This window comes from Schistocerca nitens, chromosome 5 (genome assembly GCF_023898315.1).
Source record: "Schistocerca nitens isolate TAMUIC-IGC-003100 chromosome 5, iqSchNite1.1, whole genome shotgun sequence".
In the NCBI taxonomy this organism is placed as follows: domain Eukaryota; kingdom Metazoa; phylum Arthropoda; class Insecta; order Orthoptera; family Acrididae; genus Schistocerca; species Schistocerca nitens.
This window is the reverse complement of record NC_064618.1, coordinates 451,551,518-451,568,837: the sequence shown is the minus strand read 5'-3', so window position 1 is coordinate 451,568,837 and position 17,320 is coordinate 451,551,518. Positions and strand designations below refer to the sequence as shown.

Below are 17,320 nucleotides of genomic sequence, written 5' to 3'. Positions count from 1 at the left end.
GCATAATATTTCCAATGTAAGACTTCATTTACAGGTGAGTGTTAAACAGATCTCTAAACTGGCAGCTCAACATAGATCACAACGTGTGTTCATGTACTGATTTGACATTAGAGAAGGACAGCTTTTATATCTTCAAAATTCTGGTGTTGACATGGTAGCCCACACCCTTTGCTCCGTGTCTTCCACGGTACTGCCAAGCTGCGATGCCAAACCATAAGTGCAGGCATTCAGAGCAGGGCGAGAGGTGCACTCACATTCCTGTTGTACCTTGTCAGTGTTTCGAGCTGACATCTTTTGCACCCAGTCTGCACATATGGCAACCAGAGTGCACACAGTGGAGTGTTCCACACTTAACAATACCTAAACAATGTTTAAGGTTTCCATGAACATCTTTCATCATTTCAAACTAAGTTAGCATTCTGTATCTTACAACACATGAATTTTGTTTTGGAATTACATTATTACCTGTATATGCTCCAAGTTACTTTATCTAAAGTTACCACATTAGGCCCTTACTTGATGAGGGCATGAGAAACAAAACAGTTTGGTTAGTAAGTTAACAAAAATTGTTTTCACAATATTAGAAAAGTGTTTCTTTTCTATTTGATATTGCTCCACTGTCATATCTCCCCAGTCTTTATGTTCCCACAGTACTTCTTTTTCCAGTCTTCTCATCTGGGAGAAAAATTCCCAAGCATTTATTGAGACATTGGTGACAAATCCAATGTTTACATGTTGTACTAATCTTTGTTATGTTGTGTGTCATACATGCATCTGGAATCATTATATGGAACAATATATTTGGTATTTCACAGTATACATCTTTTTACAGTGCTTTCCCCCTTCAGATTAATTTCCCAACCCTGACAATAACAATTCTTAACCCCCCCCCCCCTTGCAATGGCTACCTTCTTAATTATTGAACACCTTAAACAGTTTGTTTCCATATACATTAATCTGTTCTTAATTATCAAACATTTTAAACAGTTGATTCCCATATAGATTCATCAGTTCATTGCCTGGCATTGGGTTGCAATGGAAAAAAACATTTTATGAATGAAATAAAAGGTGGTGCATGAACCATAAAATGTTTTTGTAATAGTTTGAATTTACTTATGGAAAATACCCCAAGAAGTGAATGTTTTCAATTGCTAAATTCTTGTTACAGTTTCTAAATTCCTCCTGTAGTGTGGGAAGACAAGTGTGTGTTTGTTTTGATAAGACTGTCATTTTGTTCTAACAGCCTTATTGTCATTTTTAAATGCAGTCATTTTAGAGTTGATATGCATTGTGCAGTGTGTCATGTTCCTTATTGTTGGGGGTTCTGGATTCCTATTCTGCCTGAAGACAATCAGACTTTGATAGAAATTAGATTAAAGTTTCACTGCTTGTCTCATTCCCATCCCTTTCTTCATGACAGAAAACGTCTAGTTAAAATGTCTGGTCAGGCTCTGCTATTTGGTGGTGCTAAATCTTTAGAACTACAGAATTTCAATGAGGTGATGGTGTGTATTTGTAATTAATAAATAAAACTTTTATACAGTCGCCTCCTATGAAGTACAGTAAGTGCTTCTTAATAATAATAATAATAATAATAATAATAATAATAATAATAGTCACCTAGCACTAGTGTGTCCACGTACTACAACCACCAGAATGCCAGAGGAGTGATATTAGTCTGTAAAAATCTTTATTTGTCGAAAATAATAAAAAAAAGTTTGAAATTTTCACACAGCGTTGAAAATTATTAATAGAATATTACTAAATATAACAAATTATTAATTATATAGGACTGCTTCACTCATGTATTTGCTTAAGATCACTGTTCGCCACATGGGGGTGTTACACTGACCCAAGCAGCGGTGGGACAAAATTTTCTTTTGTCAGCCGGCACTTCTGTGTTACTGCTAATAAGTGTTTAAGCTGGTGGCAGTTGTTATGGTAGGTGACAAGTTATCCAATCCCGAAATTCTTCCTTCTCGATTGTGCTGCTAGGTGCTGGCACTTCTGTGTTACTGCTAATAAGTGTTTAAGCTGGTGGCAGTTGTTATGGTAGGTGACAAGTTATCCAATCCCAAAATTCTTCCTTCTCGATTGTGCTGCTAGGTGCTGGAAAAGGACCGGATGGGAAAACTAGCACCAGCAAGATATAAACCCCATAGTTCACAGCACTTTATCACAGGACAGAGTCAGCCGATGTTGGTGTATTGGTAGAGCTCATGGTGTTGGTAGTGATTGTGATGTTAAGTGGTGGAGATGGCAACACACGCTCTTTCACCATATAGTCATCAGCAGCAACTGCTCAATTAAATCATCAAACATAATCCACAAGTGTATGAATATTGTACTAATACACTTAATGTAGTTTCCTGTGATGAAAAGGATTAGTGATGCACATGGTAAAGCAAAAATTATTTTTAAATCCTCTGTGTTACATAACACATCTTACAGCTGCCTAATAAGTATGTAAATAAATAACTTCCTATACACAACATATTTACAGTTCATTAGTTGTATACACAAATTCATGTTGTTTATTTTATTCAAGGAAGAATCTTTTGCTATTTCTCAATTGGTTGGTCATTTGTCTATGTTTTAATTCCATTATTCATGCTGGGCACATGCAAATACTTGCATTTTTATAACTGTCATTATTTTGTTGGTACACACTGAGTTTTTGTGCTTCTGTACCATGTGTGAATACTAAGCACTTGCTCACTGTCCATCTGCTCTTCCTTACGCCTGGTTCATCAAATGTATGCACCTTTTCTTCACCTGTCTCCCCATTGCTGAGTACAGAATAATGTTTTCATTTCTTTCTTGTGAAAGGCAATGGCAGTGGCAGAGGCATGGAGGCATGAGGAGTGATTTGTTTGGATCTGATTCTCAGAGACTGTTGACACAGTGGCTGGACACAGCTGCCATGTGTGCATGAGTTGTGTGCGAATGATTGTGTGAATGTGTGTATGCTCTCATTTTCTGGCAAAGGCTATGGCCAAAAATTTAGACATGAGAGCTTGACTGTCTTCTCTATGTGACTCTCTGCAGCTTAGTGGTCATCTTGACGGTGAGTTGCTATCTATCCTCATTAGTATTGATTTTCGGAGTATTCACGCAAGTTATCTGTGCAAGGATTGATCACCATGGACCCATTTGTCAATATGGTGTCTGTCTCATGTAAATAGCTGGCCACACCAGTGGGTTTCCATGATGGGCCAAAACTGCAGGCCATTTCTGTGGGTATCTCTACCGGATCAAGCCTGCCAATGTGAAGCCCATCATTTCCAGTAATGTGCAGACCCTGCCCGTCGGATCTAGTCTCGCCGATCTGCCTGCAGGCCATGTCTGTTTGTGTGTGGCGTAATGCGGCAGATTTTCGTGTTTTATCACTGGACTCAGGACTGGTACTCCTCGACAGACCAGAGGCCACTGGCAATGTATTTCAGGAATTGCAAGTGTCTCACAACAAGAACATTGTACAGTGCAGCATTTTATAGACATTTTATTTATTCTAGTATATGTTGGCCTTTGAAAATATTTTACGTATTAGAAAGTATGGATGATAAGAGGAAGAAAATCGTGGCAGTCACTCACTGTTTGTGTACTATGTATTCTGTATTTCATGAGTGAAAAACCACACAATACCTATAAAATAACAGACATAACACAGTGGGCAATAACCAACAATAATAAACACAGTAGCACCAACATTTTATTGGCGGTCACCTTTAGTGTTGGTTTACACAGCTCTTCCGTGCCTTATATACTTCTTTCAAGAGGCGTACTTTTTTCTGATGTTATTTCTGTAATCAATGAAGATATTTTAAATCTGTCTTGCAACTCCAATGAAATATGTATTTGTTACTATATGTGTCCTGTTTTATTGAAATAAAATAACATCAGTGGTCTTACTGAAATGCTAATATACCATTTGGCTTGCTTTCTCCATCTAAAAACAGTCCATTGCAAAAGATGTTGATGTTAGTACGTAAGATTTTTGCTCACGTCTTTAAAAATACAGAAGTAATTACTTTGTACATTTTTTTGTCACCTTATGTCTTTACTTACCTTTGAGATCTCAAAATTTGTCCCTCCAGGGGGCCAACAGCTCTTTTGTGGGTATGTGTGTGGCGCACACAGATCGCTGAGCTATTGCAACCTTTATTCTTTTCCTGGATGCTTACCCTTCCCTTCCTTCTCCATCCCTGTCCATCATTTCCCTGTGCTCCTTCCTATCCTTTTCATGGGCTTCTTTGTTATTTTAGCCTGGCTATCCTCATGACTTTGTTTCATCATGTGGTTTTGGTTGGTTGCCTTTCAACCTCCATTTTGCCTTTCTCTTTTTCAGTCCCCGTCACAGGTTTGACCTCTACCTCCAAATTTGAAATATGTAACATAAGGCAGATGGGGAAGAACTCCCTCCGTCGCATCTTTGGTGTGGATTCCTCCTCCTCCTCCCTTCCTTTCTCCTCTTCATCCTCCCTTCCTTTACCCCCCACCACCCCCAGCTCCCTCTCGTCCTCCTCTTCATCCCCCCACCTTTACCACCTCCAACACACCCTCCTCCCTCCCCCACTACCTTCCCCAACTTCCGCTCCCCTCCCCTCCCATCCCCTTTCCTCCCCTTGACTACCCTCCCCTCAACTCCCCTCCCCTCACCTCCACTCCCCTCGACTCCCCTCCCCTCCCCTCGACTCGCCCCCTCCCCTCGACTCCCCTCCCCTCGACTCCCATCCCCTCCCCTCGACTCCCCTCCCCTCCCCTCGACTCCCCTCCCCACCCCTCGACTCCCCTCCCCTCCCCTCGACTCCCCTCCCCTCCCCTCGACTCCCCTCCCCTCCCCTCGACTCCCCTCCCCTCCCCTCGACTCCCCTCCCCTCCCCTCGACTCCCCTCCCCTCCCCTCGACTCCCCTCCCCTCGACTCCCCTCCCCTCGACTCCCCTCCCCTCGACTCCCCTCCCCTCGACTCCCCTCCCCTCGACTCCCCTCCCCTCGACTCCCCTCCCCTCGACTCCCCTCCCCTCGACTCCCCTCCCCTCGACTCCCCTCCCCTCGACTCCCCTCCCCTCGACTCCCCTCCCCTCGACTCCCCTCCCCTCGACTCCCCTCCCCTCGACTCCCCTCCCCGCGACCCCCCCCCTCGACTCCCCTCCCCTCGACTCCCCTCCCCTCGACTCCCCTCCCCTCAACTATCCTCCCACTCAACTATCCTCTCCTCAACTATCCTCCCCTCTCCTCAACTATCCTCCACTCCACTATCCTCCCCTCCCCTCAACTATCCTCCCCTCAACTATCCTCCCCTCAACTATCCTCCCCTCCCCTCAACTATCCCCCCTCCACTCAACTATCCTCCCCACCCCTCAACTATCCTCCCCTCCCCTCAACTATCCTCCCCTCCCCTCAACTATCCTCCCCTCCCCTCAACTATCCTCCCCTCCCCTCAAGTCCCCTCCCCTCCCCTCAACTATCCTTCAACTACCCTCCCCTCCTTCAACTCCCCTCCCCTCTCAACTATCCTCCCCTCCTCTCAACTCCCCTCCCCTCCCATCACCTCATATCTTCTCCCCTCCCATCACCTCATATCTTCTCCCCTCCCATCACCTCATATCTTCTCCCCTCCCCTCAACTCATCTCTTCTCCCCTCCCCTCAACTCATCTCTTCTCCCCTCCCCTCAACTCATCTCTTCTCCCCTCCCCTCAACTCATCTCTTCTCCCCTCCCCTCAACTCATCTCTTCTCCCCTCCCCTCAACTCATCTCTTCTCCCCTCCCCTCAACTCATCTCTTCTCCCCTCCCCTCAACTCATCTCTTCTCCCCTCCCCTCAACTCATCTCTTCTCCCCTCCCCTCAACTCATCTCTTCTCCCCTCCCCTCAACTCATCTCTTCTCCCCTCCCCTCAACTCATCTCTTCTCCCCTCCCCTCAACTCATCTCTTCTCCCCTCCCCTCAACTCATCTCTTCTCCCCTCCCCTCAACTCATCTCTTCTCCCCTCCCCTCAACTCTTCTCCCCTCCCCTCAACTCTTCTCCCCTCCCCTCAACTCTTCTCCCCTCCCCTCAACTCTTCTCCCCTCCCCTCAACTCTTCTCCCCTCCCCTCAACTCTTCTCCCCTCCCCTCAACTCTTCTCCCCTCCCCTCAACTCTTCTCCCCTCCCCTCAACTCTTCTCCCCTCCCCTCAACTCTTCTCCCCTCCCCTCAACTCTTCTCCCCTCCCCTCAACTCTTCTCCCCTCCCCTCAACTCTCCTCCCCCCTCAACAATCCCCTCCCCTCAACTCTCCTTAACTCCCCTCCCCTCAACTCGCCTTAACTCCCCTCAATTCTTCTCCCCTCCCCACACCTCAACTCTTCTCCCCTCCCCACACCTCAACTCTTCTCCCCTCCCCTCAACTCTTCTCCCCTCCCCTCAACTATCCTCCCCTCCCCTCAACTCTCCTCCCCTCCCCTCAACGCCCCTCCCCACCGCTATCCTCCCAACGCCTCCCCACCCCTCTCCACCCCTCCCCTGCCCTCCTCTCCCCTCCCATCCCACCCCATCCCATCCCCCCTCATCTCCCCTCATCTCCCCCCTCACCTTCCCTCCCCTCCCATCCCCTCCCCTCCCCACTCCCCTCCCCACTCCCTCATCCCTTCGCCCTCTCTCCCTCATCCCTTCGCCCTCTTCTCCCTCTTCCCTTCGCCCTCTTCTCCCTCTTCCCTTCGCCCTCTTCTCCCTCTTCCCTTCGCCCTCTTCTCCCTCTTCCCTTCGCCCTCTTCCCTCTTCCCTTTTCTCCCTCTTCCCTTTGCCCTTTTCTCCCTCTTCCCTTCTCCTTCTTCACCCTCGTCCCTTCTCCCTCTTCCCTTCTCCTTCTTCACCCTTGTCCCTTCTCCCTCTTCCCTTCTCCTTCTTCACCCTCGTCCGTTCTCCCTCTTCCCTTCTCCCTCTTCCCTTCGCCCTCCTCTCCCTCTTCCCTTCGCCCTCCTCTCCCTCTTCCCTTCGCCCTCCTCTCCCTCTTCCCTTCGCCCTCCTCTCCCTCTTCCCTTCGCCCTCCTCTCCCTCTTCCCTTCTCCCTCTTTCCTTCTCCCTCTTCCCTTCGCCCTCTTCTCCCTCTTCCCTTCGCCCTCTTCTCCCTCTTCCCTTCGCCCTCTTCTCCCTCTTCCCTTCGCCCTCTTCTCCCTCTTCCCATCGCCCTCTTCTCCCTCTTCCCTTCGCCCTCTTCTCCCTCTTCCCTTCGCCCTCTTCTCCCTCTTCCCTTCGCCCTCTTCTCCCTCTTCTCCCTCTTCCCTTCGCCCTCTTCTCCCTCTTCCCTTCGCCCTCTTCTTCCTCTTCCCATCGCCCTCTTCTCCCTCTTCCCTTCGCCCTCTTCTCCCTCTCCCTTCGCCGTCTTCCCCCTCTTCCCTTCGCCCTCTTCTCCCTCTTCCCTTCGCCCTCTTCCCCCTCTTCCCTTCGCCCTCTTCTCCCTCTTCCCCCTCATCCCTTCGCCCTCTTCTCCCTCTTCCCCCTCTTCCCTTCTCCCTCTTCCCTTCTCCCTCTTCTCCCTCTTCCCTTCTCCCTCTTCCCTTCTCCCTCTTCCCTTCTCCCTCTTCCCTTCTCCCTCTTCCCTTCTCCCTCTTCCCTTCTCCCTCTTCCCTTCTCCCTCTTCCCTTCTCCCTCTTCCCTTCTCCCTCTTCCCTTCTCCCTCTTCCCTTCTCCCTCTTCACTTTGCCCTCTTCACTTTGCCCTCTTCTCCCTCTTCACTTTGCCCTCTTCTCCCTCTTCACTTTGCCCTCTTCTCCCTCTTCCCTTTCACCCTCTTCTCCCTCTTCCCTTTCACCCTCTTTCCCCTCCTCACTTCGCCCTCTTCCCCCTCTTCCCTTTCCCCCTCTTTCCCCTCCTCACTTCGCCCTCTTCCCCCTCTTCCCTTTCACCCTCTTTCCCCTCCTCACTTCGCCCTCTTCCCTTTCACCCTCTTTCCCCTCCTCACTTCGCCCTCTTCCCCCTCTTCCCTTTCACCCTCTTTCCCCTCCTCCCTTTCACCCTCTTCCCTTTCACCCTCTTTCCCCTCCTCCCTTTCACCCTCTTCCCTTTCACCCTCTTTCCCCTCCTTCCTTTCACCCTCTTCACTTCACCCTCTTTCCCCTCCTTCCTTTCACCCTCTTCACTTCACCCTCTTTCCCCTCCTTCTTTTCACCCTCTTCCCTTCACCCTCTTCCCTTCACCCACTTTCCCCTCCTTCCTTTCACTCTCTTCCCTTCACCCTCTTTCCCCTCCTTCCTTTCACCCTCTTCCCTTCACCCTCTTTCCCCTCCTTCCTTTCACCCTCTTCCCTTCACCATCTTTCCCCTCCTTCCTTTCACCCTCTTCCCTTCACCATCTTTCCCCTCCTTCCTTTCAGCCTCTTCCCTTCACCCTATTTCCCCTCCTTCCTTTCACCCTCTTCCCTTACCCTCTTTCCCCTCCTTCCTTTCACCCTCTTCCCTTACCCTCTTTCCCCTCCTTCCTTTCACCCTCTTCCCCATCCATCCTTTCACCCTCTTTCCCATCCTTCCTTTCACCCTCTACCCCATCCTTCCTTTCACCCTCTTCCCCATCCTTCCTTTCACCCTCTTCCCCATCCTTCCTTTCACCCTCTTCCCCATCCTTCGTTTCACCCTCTTCCCCATCCTTCGTTTCACCCTCTTCCCCATCCTTCCTTTCACCCTCTTCCCCATCCTTCCTTTCACCCTCTTCCCCATCCTTCCTTTCACCCTCTTCCCCATTCTTCCTTTCACCCTCTTCCCCATCCTTCCTTTCACCCTCTTCCCCATCCTTCCTTTCACCCTCTTCCCCCTCCTTCCCTTCACCCTCTTCCCCCTCCTTCCCTTCACCCTCTTCCCCCTCCTTCCCTTCACCCTCTTCCCCCTCCTTCCCTTCACCCTCTTCCCCCTCCTTCCCTTCACCCTCTTCCCCCTCCTTCCCTTCACCCTCTTCCCCCTCCTTCCCTTCACCCTCTTCCCCCTCCTTCCCTTCCCCCTCTTCCCCCTCCTTCCCTTCACCCTCTTCCCCCTCCTTCCCTTCACCCTCTTCCCTTCACCCTCTTCCCCCTCCTTCCCTTCACCCTCTTCCCCCTCCTTCCCTTCCCCCTCCTTCCCTTCACCCTCTTCCCCCTCCTTCCTTTCACCCTCTTCCCCCTCCTTCTCTTTACTGTCTCCCGTCCCCCTCTTCACCCTCTCCCGTCCCCCTCTTCACCCTCTCCCGTCCCCCTCTTCACCCTCTCCCGTCCCCCTCTTCACCCTCTCCCGTCCCCCCTCTTCACCCTCTCCCGTCCCCCTCCTTCCCTTCACCCTCTCACGTCCCCCTTCTTCCCTTCACCCTCTCTCGTCCCCCTCTTCACCCTCCCCCTTCCCCCTCCTTCCCTTCACCCTGTCTCGTCCCCCTCCTTCCCTTCACCCTGTCTCGTCCCCCTCCTTCCCTTCACCCTGTCTCGTCCCCCTCCTTCCGTTCACCCTGTCTCGTCCCCCTCCTTCCCTTCACCCTGTCTCGTCCCCCTCCTTCCCTTCACCCTGTCTCGTCCCCCTCCTTCCCTTCACCCTGTCTCGTCCCCCTCCTTCCCTTCACCCTGTCTCGTCCCCCTCCTTCCCTTCACCCTCTCCCGTCCCTCTCCCGTTCCCCTCTTCACCCGCTCCCGTCCCCCTCCTTCCCTTCACCCTCTCCCGTCCCCCCTTCCCTTCACCCTCTCCCGTCCCCCTCCTTCCCTTCACCCTCTCCCGTCCCCCTCCTTCCCTTCACCCTCTCCCGTCCCCCTCCTTCCCTTCACCCTCTCCCGTCCCCCTCCTTCCCTTCACCCTCTCCCGTCCCCCTCCTTCCCTTCACCCTCTCCCGTCCCCCTCCTTCCCTTCACCCTCTCCCGTCCCCCTCCTTCCCTTCACCCTCTCCCGTCCCCCTCCTTCCCTTCACCCTCTCCCGTCCCCCTCCTTCCCTTCACCCTCTCCCGTCCCCCTCCTTCCCTTCACCCTCTCCCGTCACCCTCTCCCGTCACCCTCTTCACCCTCTCCCGTCACCCTCTCCCGTCACCCTCTTCACCCTCTCCCGTCACCCTCTTCACCCTCTCCCGTCACCCTCTTCACCCTCTCCCGTCACCCTCTTCACCCTCTCCCGTCACCCTCTTCACCCTCTCCCGTCACCCTCTTCACCCTCTCCCGTCACCCTCTTCACCCTCTCCCGTCACCCTCTTCACCCTCTCCCGTCACCCTCTTCACCCTCTCCCGTCACCCTCTTCACCCTCTCCCGTCACCCCTTCACCCTCTCCCGTCACCCCTTCACCCTCTCCCGTCACCCCTTCACCCTCTCCCGTCACCCTCTTCACCCTCTCCCGTCACCCTCTTCACCCTCTCCCGTCACCCTCTTCACCCGCTCCCGCCACCCTCTTCACCCGCTCCCGCCACCCTCTTCACCCTCTCCCGCCACCGTCTTCACCGACTCCCGCCACCCTCTTCACCCTCTCCCGCCACCGTCTTCACCGACTCCCGCCACCCTCTTCACCGACTCCAGCCACCCTCTCCACCCTCTCCCGCCACCCTCTCCACCCTCTCCCTCCACCCTCTCCCGCCACCCTCTCCACCCTCTCCCTCCACCCTCTCGCGCCACCCCCTCCACCCTCTCCCTCCACCCTCTCGCGCCACCCCCTCCACCCTCTCCCTCCACCCTCTCGCGCCACCCCCTCCACCCTCTCCCGCCACCCCCTCCACCCTCTCCCGCCACCCCCTCCACCCTCTCCCGCCACCCTCTCCCGCCACCCTCTTGACCCTCTCCCACCCCGTTTCCCTCTCTCACCCCCATGTTTCTTTCTCTGGCCCCCTCTTTCCCTCTCCTACCCTCCTCTTTCCCTCCTCTATCCACCAAAGCCCTTTCACTTTCTTGATAGTCATCAACTCGGTAGCCAGCCATTGTGATGGGGCTGTTATGTGCTCATCTGGCTTAGCCCCCTGATACCAGAGGGATGACTCTGGTGTGAATGCTGTGTGCAAGCCTAGAAGTGGTTAGCCATCTTTTTGGGCCATTGGAACTCCCAGCAACAACCGTCCTGCTGTGGCTGGGTGGTGCCCACGAGGTGAGCCCTGTTCGGATTGGGTTGTACCAGGGTGGATGTTTGGCGCGTGGAATGTGTTAAACACTGTGGCCGCTCTACTATGGCTACATCTCTTCCTTGACATAGTTCTGTCTCAGTTCCTGTTTCTGGCTTTCCAGCCTTACCCTCCTTGGATATACCCTGGGAGGAGGGCCAGACATGCCGCCTTGGGCGAAACCCTTTCCACGGTTCTTGGTCTGTAACAGGACCGACAGGACGACTTTTACTGCCATCAAAACTGTTTTCTTTGTGTAACATACCGAGGACAATTTCAGTGAAGTTGAGCTATTAAGCATGATGAGATCTGGCTCTCTCCTTCTAAAGACAACTTCTGCCAGTCAGCCAGCTTCCCTCTGTGCATGCAACACTTAGGAGACAACCCCTTGGTTATCGCTCCTCACAAGTCACTCTGTATGACACAGGAGGTAATTTTCCATAGGGATCTTCTCCTCGAGTTCGATGATGAACTTAATGCTAATCTGGAATGACATGGTGTTCATTTCATCCAGTGTGTCTAGAAAGGCCCTAACAGCCATCATGTGGACACAGGCACTTTCATCGTGGCATTTGAGGGGGATACCCTGCCAGAGTAGGTCAAGGTAATGCTTCCGTTGCCTCAAGTTCGGGCACATATCCTCGCAGTGCGATGCCGATCCCATCTGTTGTGACTGGTGGCCACCCTCTTCATGTGGGGAACCCTTGCACCCCACTGCCTAACTGTGTAAACTGCTCTGGTTGCCATTCTCCCCACTAACTGGAAGCGCTGAAGACCTTGCTGTTGTGCGCCCACAAAACCCCTCTACTACTACTACTAACTGGAAGTCCAGTGTACGTGAAGGAAAAACGTATTCAGGAAATGAAGACTCTTGACTGTCTCTCAGCTACTTTGAGGCCCAGAAGAAATGTGACAGACTTCACACTGTAAATCTCTCCCCCTACCTATGCCTCAGTTATGCCTTCCCGTCCTCATCCATCCCCCTTATCCCCGTCCTGCTGTCCTTCTCTTTCCTCAGTCTCAGTGGCTCCCACCCCTTCCCCTTCAGGAACTCCTCCTCCTCCTCCTCCTCCTCCTCCTCACCACCAGGGAAAATGTCCTCTTCTCTGGTTCCTGTTGGGGTGGGGGTCTGTCTTGGAACACCCCTCCATGGTGTTCTCAGGGCAGGAAGCTTGCACCCTTGGGTTGGAGGAGGGACCCACACTCTGAGGGCCCCAAATCCACTTGCTTTCTGTCTGATCCTGACATCACTGCCACCTATTCCCTTACTGATAACACCTCTTCCTCCCTCTGAGGTAGAAGGAGAAGCAGTGCAAGTCAAAGGACGAGACTTCCCCATCTTCCCAGAGGGCTTTGCCCTCCATGTCCTCCTGAATTGGACCCAATTTTTATGGATGTCACCACTTTCTGATTGGTGATGACCACCGACCAAGTGACGTGATCTCCCCTTGGCTTCTTTGCCTCACCTGGATCCTCACCACATGATAATCCAGTTTAACTGCAATGGATATTGCTCCACCTCCCAGAAATACAACACGTTGTTTCCTTTTATTCTTCAGTCTGTCTTGCTCTTCAAGAAACTTACTTTCGTGATGACCACTCTCTAACGTTTCATGTTATTGGACATTCAGTTGGAACCATGCAGGCTCCGGGATAGCACCTGTAGGGGTCTGCACTTTAGTTTGCTTCAATTTCATTAGTGACTGGATCCCCCTTCATAGCAATGTGGAAGCGATGGTGGTTAGAGTGCAGATGGCTCTGGAAATCACCATTTGCAATGTCTATCTCCCTCCAGGTAGGCCACTTCCTAATGTTGAACTGTCTACCTTAACACAGCATCTCCTGCTCCTGTATTTTGTCCTTGGGGACTTCAGTGCACACCACCCCATGTAGGGGAGTGCCACTTCATCGGGTAGGGGTCCCCTACTTGACCAACTTACTGCAGACATTGATTTGTCTCCTCAATGACGGTCCTGCTACCCACTTCAGTGCCACTCATAGTACCTTTACTGCTATCGATCTCACAGTCTCCTCTCCTGCTCTCATGGCTTGCCTACATTGGTCACCTTGTAATGATAATTATATCATGCGCTCGTGCAGTACATCTCTGCCACTATTCTTCATGCTGCTGGCACTGCTGTCACCCTATCCACAGGTCTCCCCCATCATCTACCAGTACCGTGGTGGACCAAGGATGTAGCAGTCGCTTTCCAGGACTGCCGACAGATGCTGCAGTCATTTAAACACCACCCTTCACAGACCAACTTTCTCACTTCTAAGCATCTTCTTACTAAGGCTCGTTACCTTATTAAGAGGTGTAAAAAGGGATGCTGGGAGTGCTATGTTCCCTCCCTGTGGATGTATAGTTCTTCATCGCAGGTTTGGTCCAAGCTCTGTAGCCATCTGGGCTGCCAGCGACAGTCAACCGCCCTGGCGCTTATCCTCCAAAGTGCTCTGTCTGCTGATGATCCATTGGTCCTTGCAGAACACCTCGCGTCACGCTTTGCGACAGCATCAATGTCCTATTCCTATCCTGCCATCTTTCTCCAGCAGAAACACAGAGTTGAACAGACCCTCATTCTGTTTCAGCCATCACCAAGCTGAAAACTTCACCGAATAGGAATCCTTGCAGGCTCTTACCTCTTCACATGACACAGTCCCAGGCCCAGATTCCATCCACAACCAGATGATCAAACACTTGGACGTTACGCAGAGGCAATATCTACTCAGGGTCTTCAACCATGTTTGGCTCACGGATGCCTTCCCCTCACAATGGTGAGACAGTAGTTATCCCCGTCCTCAAGCCTATGGGAAGAACCCAATTAGCCTGATGAATGTACTTTGTAAACTGCTTGAAAGGATGGTTAGCTTCCAATTATGTTGGGTACTTGAATCTCAGGGTCTTTTGTCCCTATAGCAGTGTGGCTTCCGGGAAGGACTGTCTCTAACTTACCATTTACTCACACTGGAAACTGCAATCCAACAGGCTTTTACTAACTGTTAGCTTTTCACGGTCTTCTTTGACCTACATAAGGTGTACAACACGGCTTGCCACCATCACATTTTAGTTACCCTCCATGACTGGGGCTTTCATGGCCCCCTTCCAATTTTTATTCACGAATTTTTATCCCACCGGCTCTTCCGGTTGCAGTTGGCACTTCACTTAGCACCCCTCGGATTCAGGAGAACAGTGTCCCACACGGTTCTGTATTGTCACACTCTTCCTCATAGCCATCAATGGGCTTGTAACCTCTGTTGGCCCTCAGGTTACCCTGGCATTGTATGTCTATGATTTTTCCATCTGGTGCAGCTCCCACATGGTAGCATCTGCTGAGTGCTGTCTTCCATGGCTTCCAATTTTCTCCCTCCAAAATGTGACTTTTGCATTTTGGTCATCATCCAGAACTTTATTTAGGTGACCAGCTCCTAGATGTTGCAGCACAGTACCGTTTCATGGGCCTTTATTATTATTATTATTATTATTATTTTTTTTTTTTTTAATGAAAAGCTGACGTGGTAGCCCCATATTCGCCACCTGAGGACTAAATGCATGCAAAAGCTTAGTGCTTTCTGTCTCCTGGCCCACACATGTAAGGGTGCAGACCATGCTATTCTTCTCTGTCTTTACTGTGTTCTGGTCTTGTCCAGACTAGATTATGGAAGTCAGGTTTATAGCTCAGCAGCTCCTTCCACTCTGAAAATACTTGATCCTGTTCACCATTGTGGGGTGTGTCTGGCTATTGGTGCCTTTTGCACTAGTTCCATTAACAGTCCCCTCACAGAAGCAGGGATTCCTCCTCTACAGATACGATGAAGCAAACTCCTGGTTTGTTACGCAATCACCATTTGCAGATTCCCTGCCCATCCCATGTACTCTGTCCTCTTTGCAAGTGAGGGACATCTCCCTCCTGATCACCACCCATCATTGGGATTGCTGGTTGTAATGCGTCTCACATCCCTCTGTCAGGATCTCCGTTCACTGAAATGCGCCCTGTGTATTTCCCCTCATACCCCCCCCCCCCCCTTGGATGGTGCCTAGACCGTGGATTAGGACTGACCTATTCCAGGGTCCCGAGGTCTCTGTCACCCTTATGTCTTCTGGCATCTTGTACATTCCATCCTTGCAGAGTTCCAGGGTGCTACCATCTTCTACACTGATGGTTGATAGATAAAGAAGGAATATGCTTTCATGTCCTTACTACTTGCTTAAAACACCATTTATTGTCACAATCATTTAGTGTGTTCACAGTATAGCTGCTAGCCATTACCAAGGCCCTCCATTTTGTTCCTCATGCCTCTCTCCACTGTGTTTTAATATATACCGACTCATTGAGCAGCCTGCTACTTTCGTCATCCTTTGGTCTCTGCTATCCATGACCTTCTCTCCTCCCTTTGGTGTGCCACCTGCTCAGTTGTCTTTCTCTGGGTCCCAACTCATATGGGTATCAGGGAATGAACTGGCTGACTGTTTGGTTAGATAAGCTGATACTCAACCTCCATTTCCTTTCATGACTCCAGCTGTGGATATGCAGACCTATGTCAAATCTCTCTTTGCCCAAAAGTGGAATGACATCTCGTGCACCACTGCTCTCAGTAATAAACTCCACACAATCAAGGAGACTACTATGCTTTGGTGCTCTTTCTTCGGTTCCTCTTGGAAGGAGTCCAAGGCTTTATGCTGTCTATGCATTGGTCCTACCAGGCTCATCCATTGTTTTCTCTTGTGTAACAAACCATCGCCACAGTATGGTTGTGGAGTCAGACTGACAGTATCCCACATATTGGTGGAATGTTTCCCTCTTTTGGCCCTTTGTGCTAAGTATAGTCTTTCTTAATTTTTATATTAGCAGATAATTCATGGATAGTTGAACTGGTCCTCAGTTTCCTCTGTGAAAGTGGTTATTTCCAGATATAAGGTTTTCCTTTACTCATGGATCAGAGGCAATGTGGTTGTGGTTGGGGTCTCTCTTCACGTTTTCTCGGCCTGGGATCCTATGACCACTCCCCCACAGAAAGACCATTCTTTTTTTCCAGTTTTAAGAGTTAGTCTAACCTCTTATGCCTTTTCCTCTGTGTGTGTGTTTCAACTTTCTTCTTTTATAGTTTGACTCCCCTGACTGGATCCTCTTTCTTCTGTGAGTAACTTTGGAATTGCGGGACTGATGAGCTCACCATTTGGTCCCATAAATCCTCTCAATTAATCAATCAGTCTCAAAATTTGTCAGGGATAAATGCTAAATCTTGTCTGAAAATCAGGGAAATATCGGGGAATTTCACGGGGGGAAACTTGTGACAACCCAGATAATGCTTCTGCTGTTTAAAGTCTGTATTCAGTCTAATTCTGTTTTTTATGTTGTTTTTGTTGCACAGAATATATGATTTACAAAATGCCATATCAAATATGTAAAAAAGAGTTTTCTGTACTCTTTCAAATATTTCCTCAAACAGAGACACCCATGGATATGTAATCCTGGCAGTCAATACCTGTCATTCATCCATTCTGATCAAAAGTATATTGTTAGTTTGAAAGTACGGTTCTGCTGACTTCCATTGTGTTCAGTCATTTCTACACTTTCATGCATTGTGGAAATAATGTGGACACTGCATTTATCCTTCCATTTTTTTAACAGAATATCCCATTGTATTTTCTTTTGTTAAAACATAATGTCCCAACATCATCTGTTCTGTTTTCAACTAAAGTTAGAAACAGTTTCTGTGAAGAATGCCAATTATCCATATACAAAGTGTGTACTTTTATTTAATACTGACTTTGAAGAATCTATCACAACAGTTTCAGATGCGTTGTAATCAAGATCTGTTTTATTATTTCCTGAATCGATTTTAAAATTATAGCAATAGCCTAATGTTGACCTGCATGGTTTATAATGTTTTATCCCAAGTGTCACCAACTTCGAGGGATTAAATTGTTTAAAAGATGTGTGTCCCTTAAATTTCATTACGATTCATCAGTCCTGATGTTCTCTTGCTTTATATGTACTACTTTGAATTTTTTATTGAAATATTGTATCACAGGTGTGACTTCACTCAGTTTATCCATTTTGTCAGTCATATCATTTAAATGTATCTAAAAACAAAGATGCTGTAACTTACCAAACGAAAGCATTGGTATGTTGATAGAGACAATAACAAACACAAACACACACACAAATTTCAAGCTTTCGCAACCCAAGGTTGCTTCATCAGGAAAGAGCGAAGGAGAGGGAAAGACGAAAGGATATGGGTTTTAAGGGAGAGGGT

General features: G+C 49.7%; 2 protein-coding genes across 2 annotated transcripts in view; one reads left to right on the top strand and one right to left on the bottom strand.

Annotated features, from left to right (window-relative positions):
• Window positions 1–17,320, top strand: part of LOC126259289 (gamma-soluble NSF attachment protein-like) — a 165,510-nt gene that overhangs the window by 111,143 nt on the left and 37,047 nt on the right. The gene's annotated exons all lie outside the window — the stretch shown is intronic.
• LOC126260522 (uncharacterized) overlaps window positions 8,427–17,320 on the bottom strand; it is a 78,339-nt gene continuing 69,445 nt past the window's right edge. The window contains exon 3 of the mRNA XM_049957854.1: window positions 8,427–9,005. Coding sequence (XP_049813811.1) covers window positions 8,427–9,005 — 579 coding nt within the window. The remainder of the gene's footprint in view (window positions 9,006–17,320) is intronic.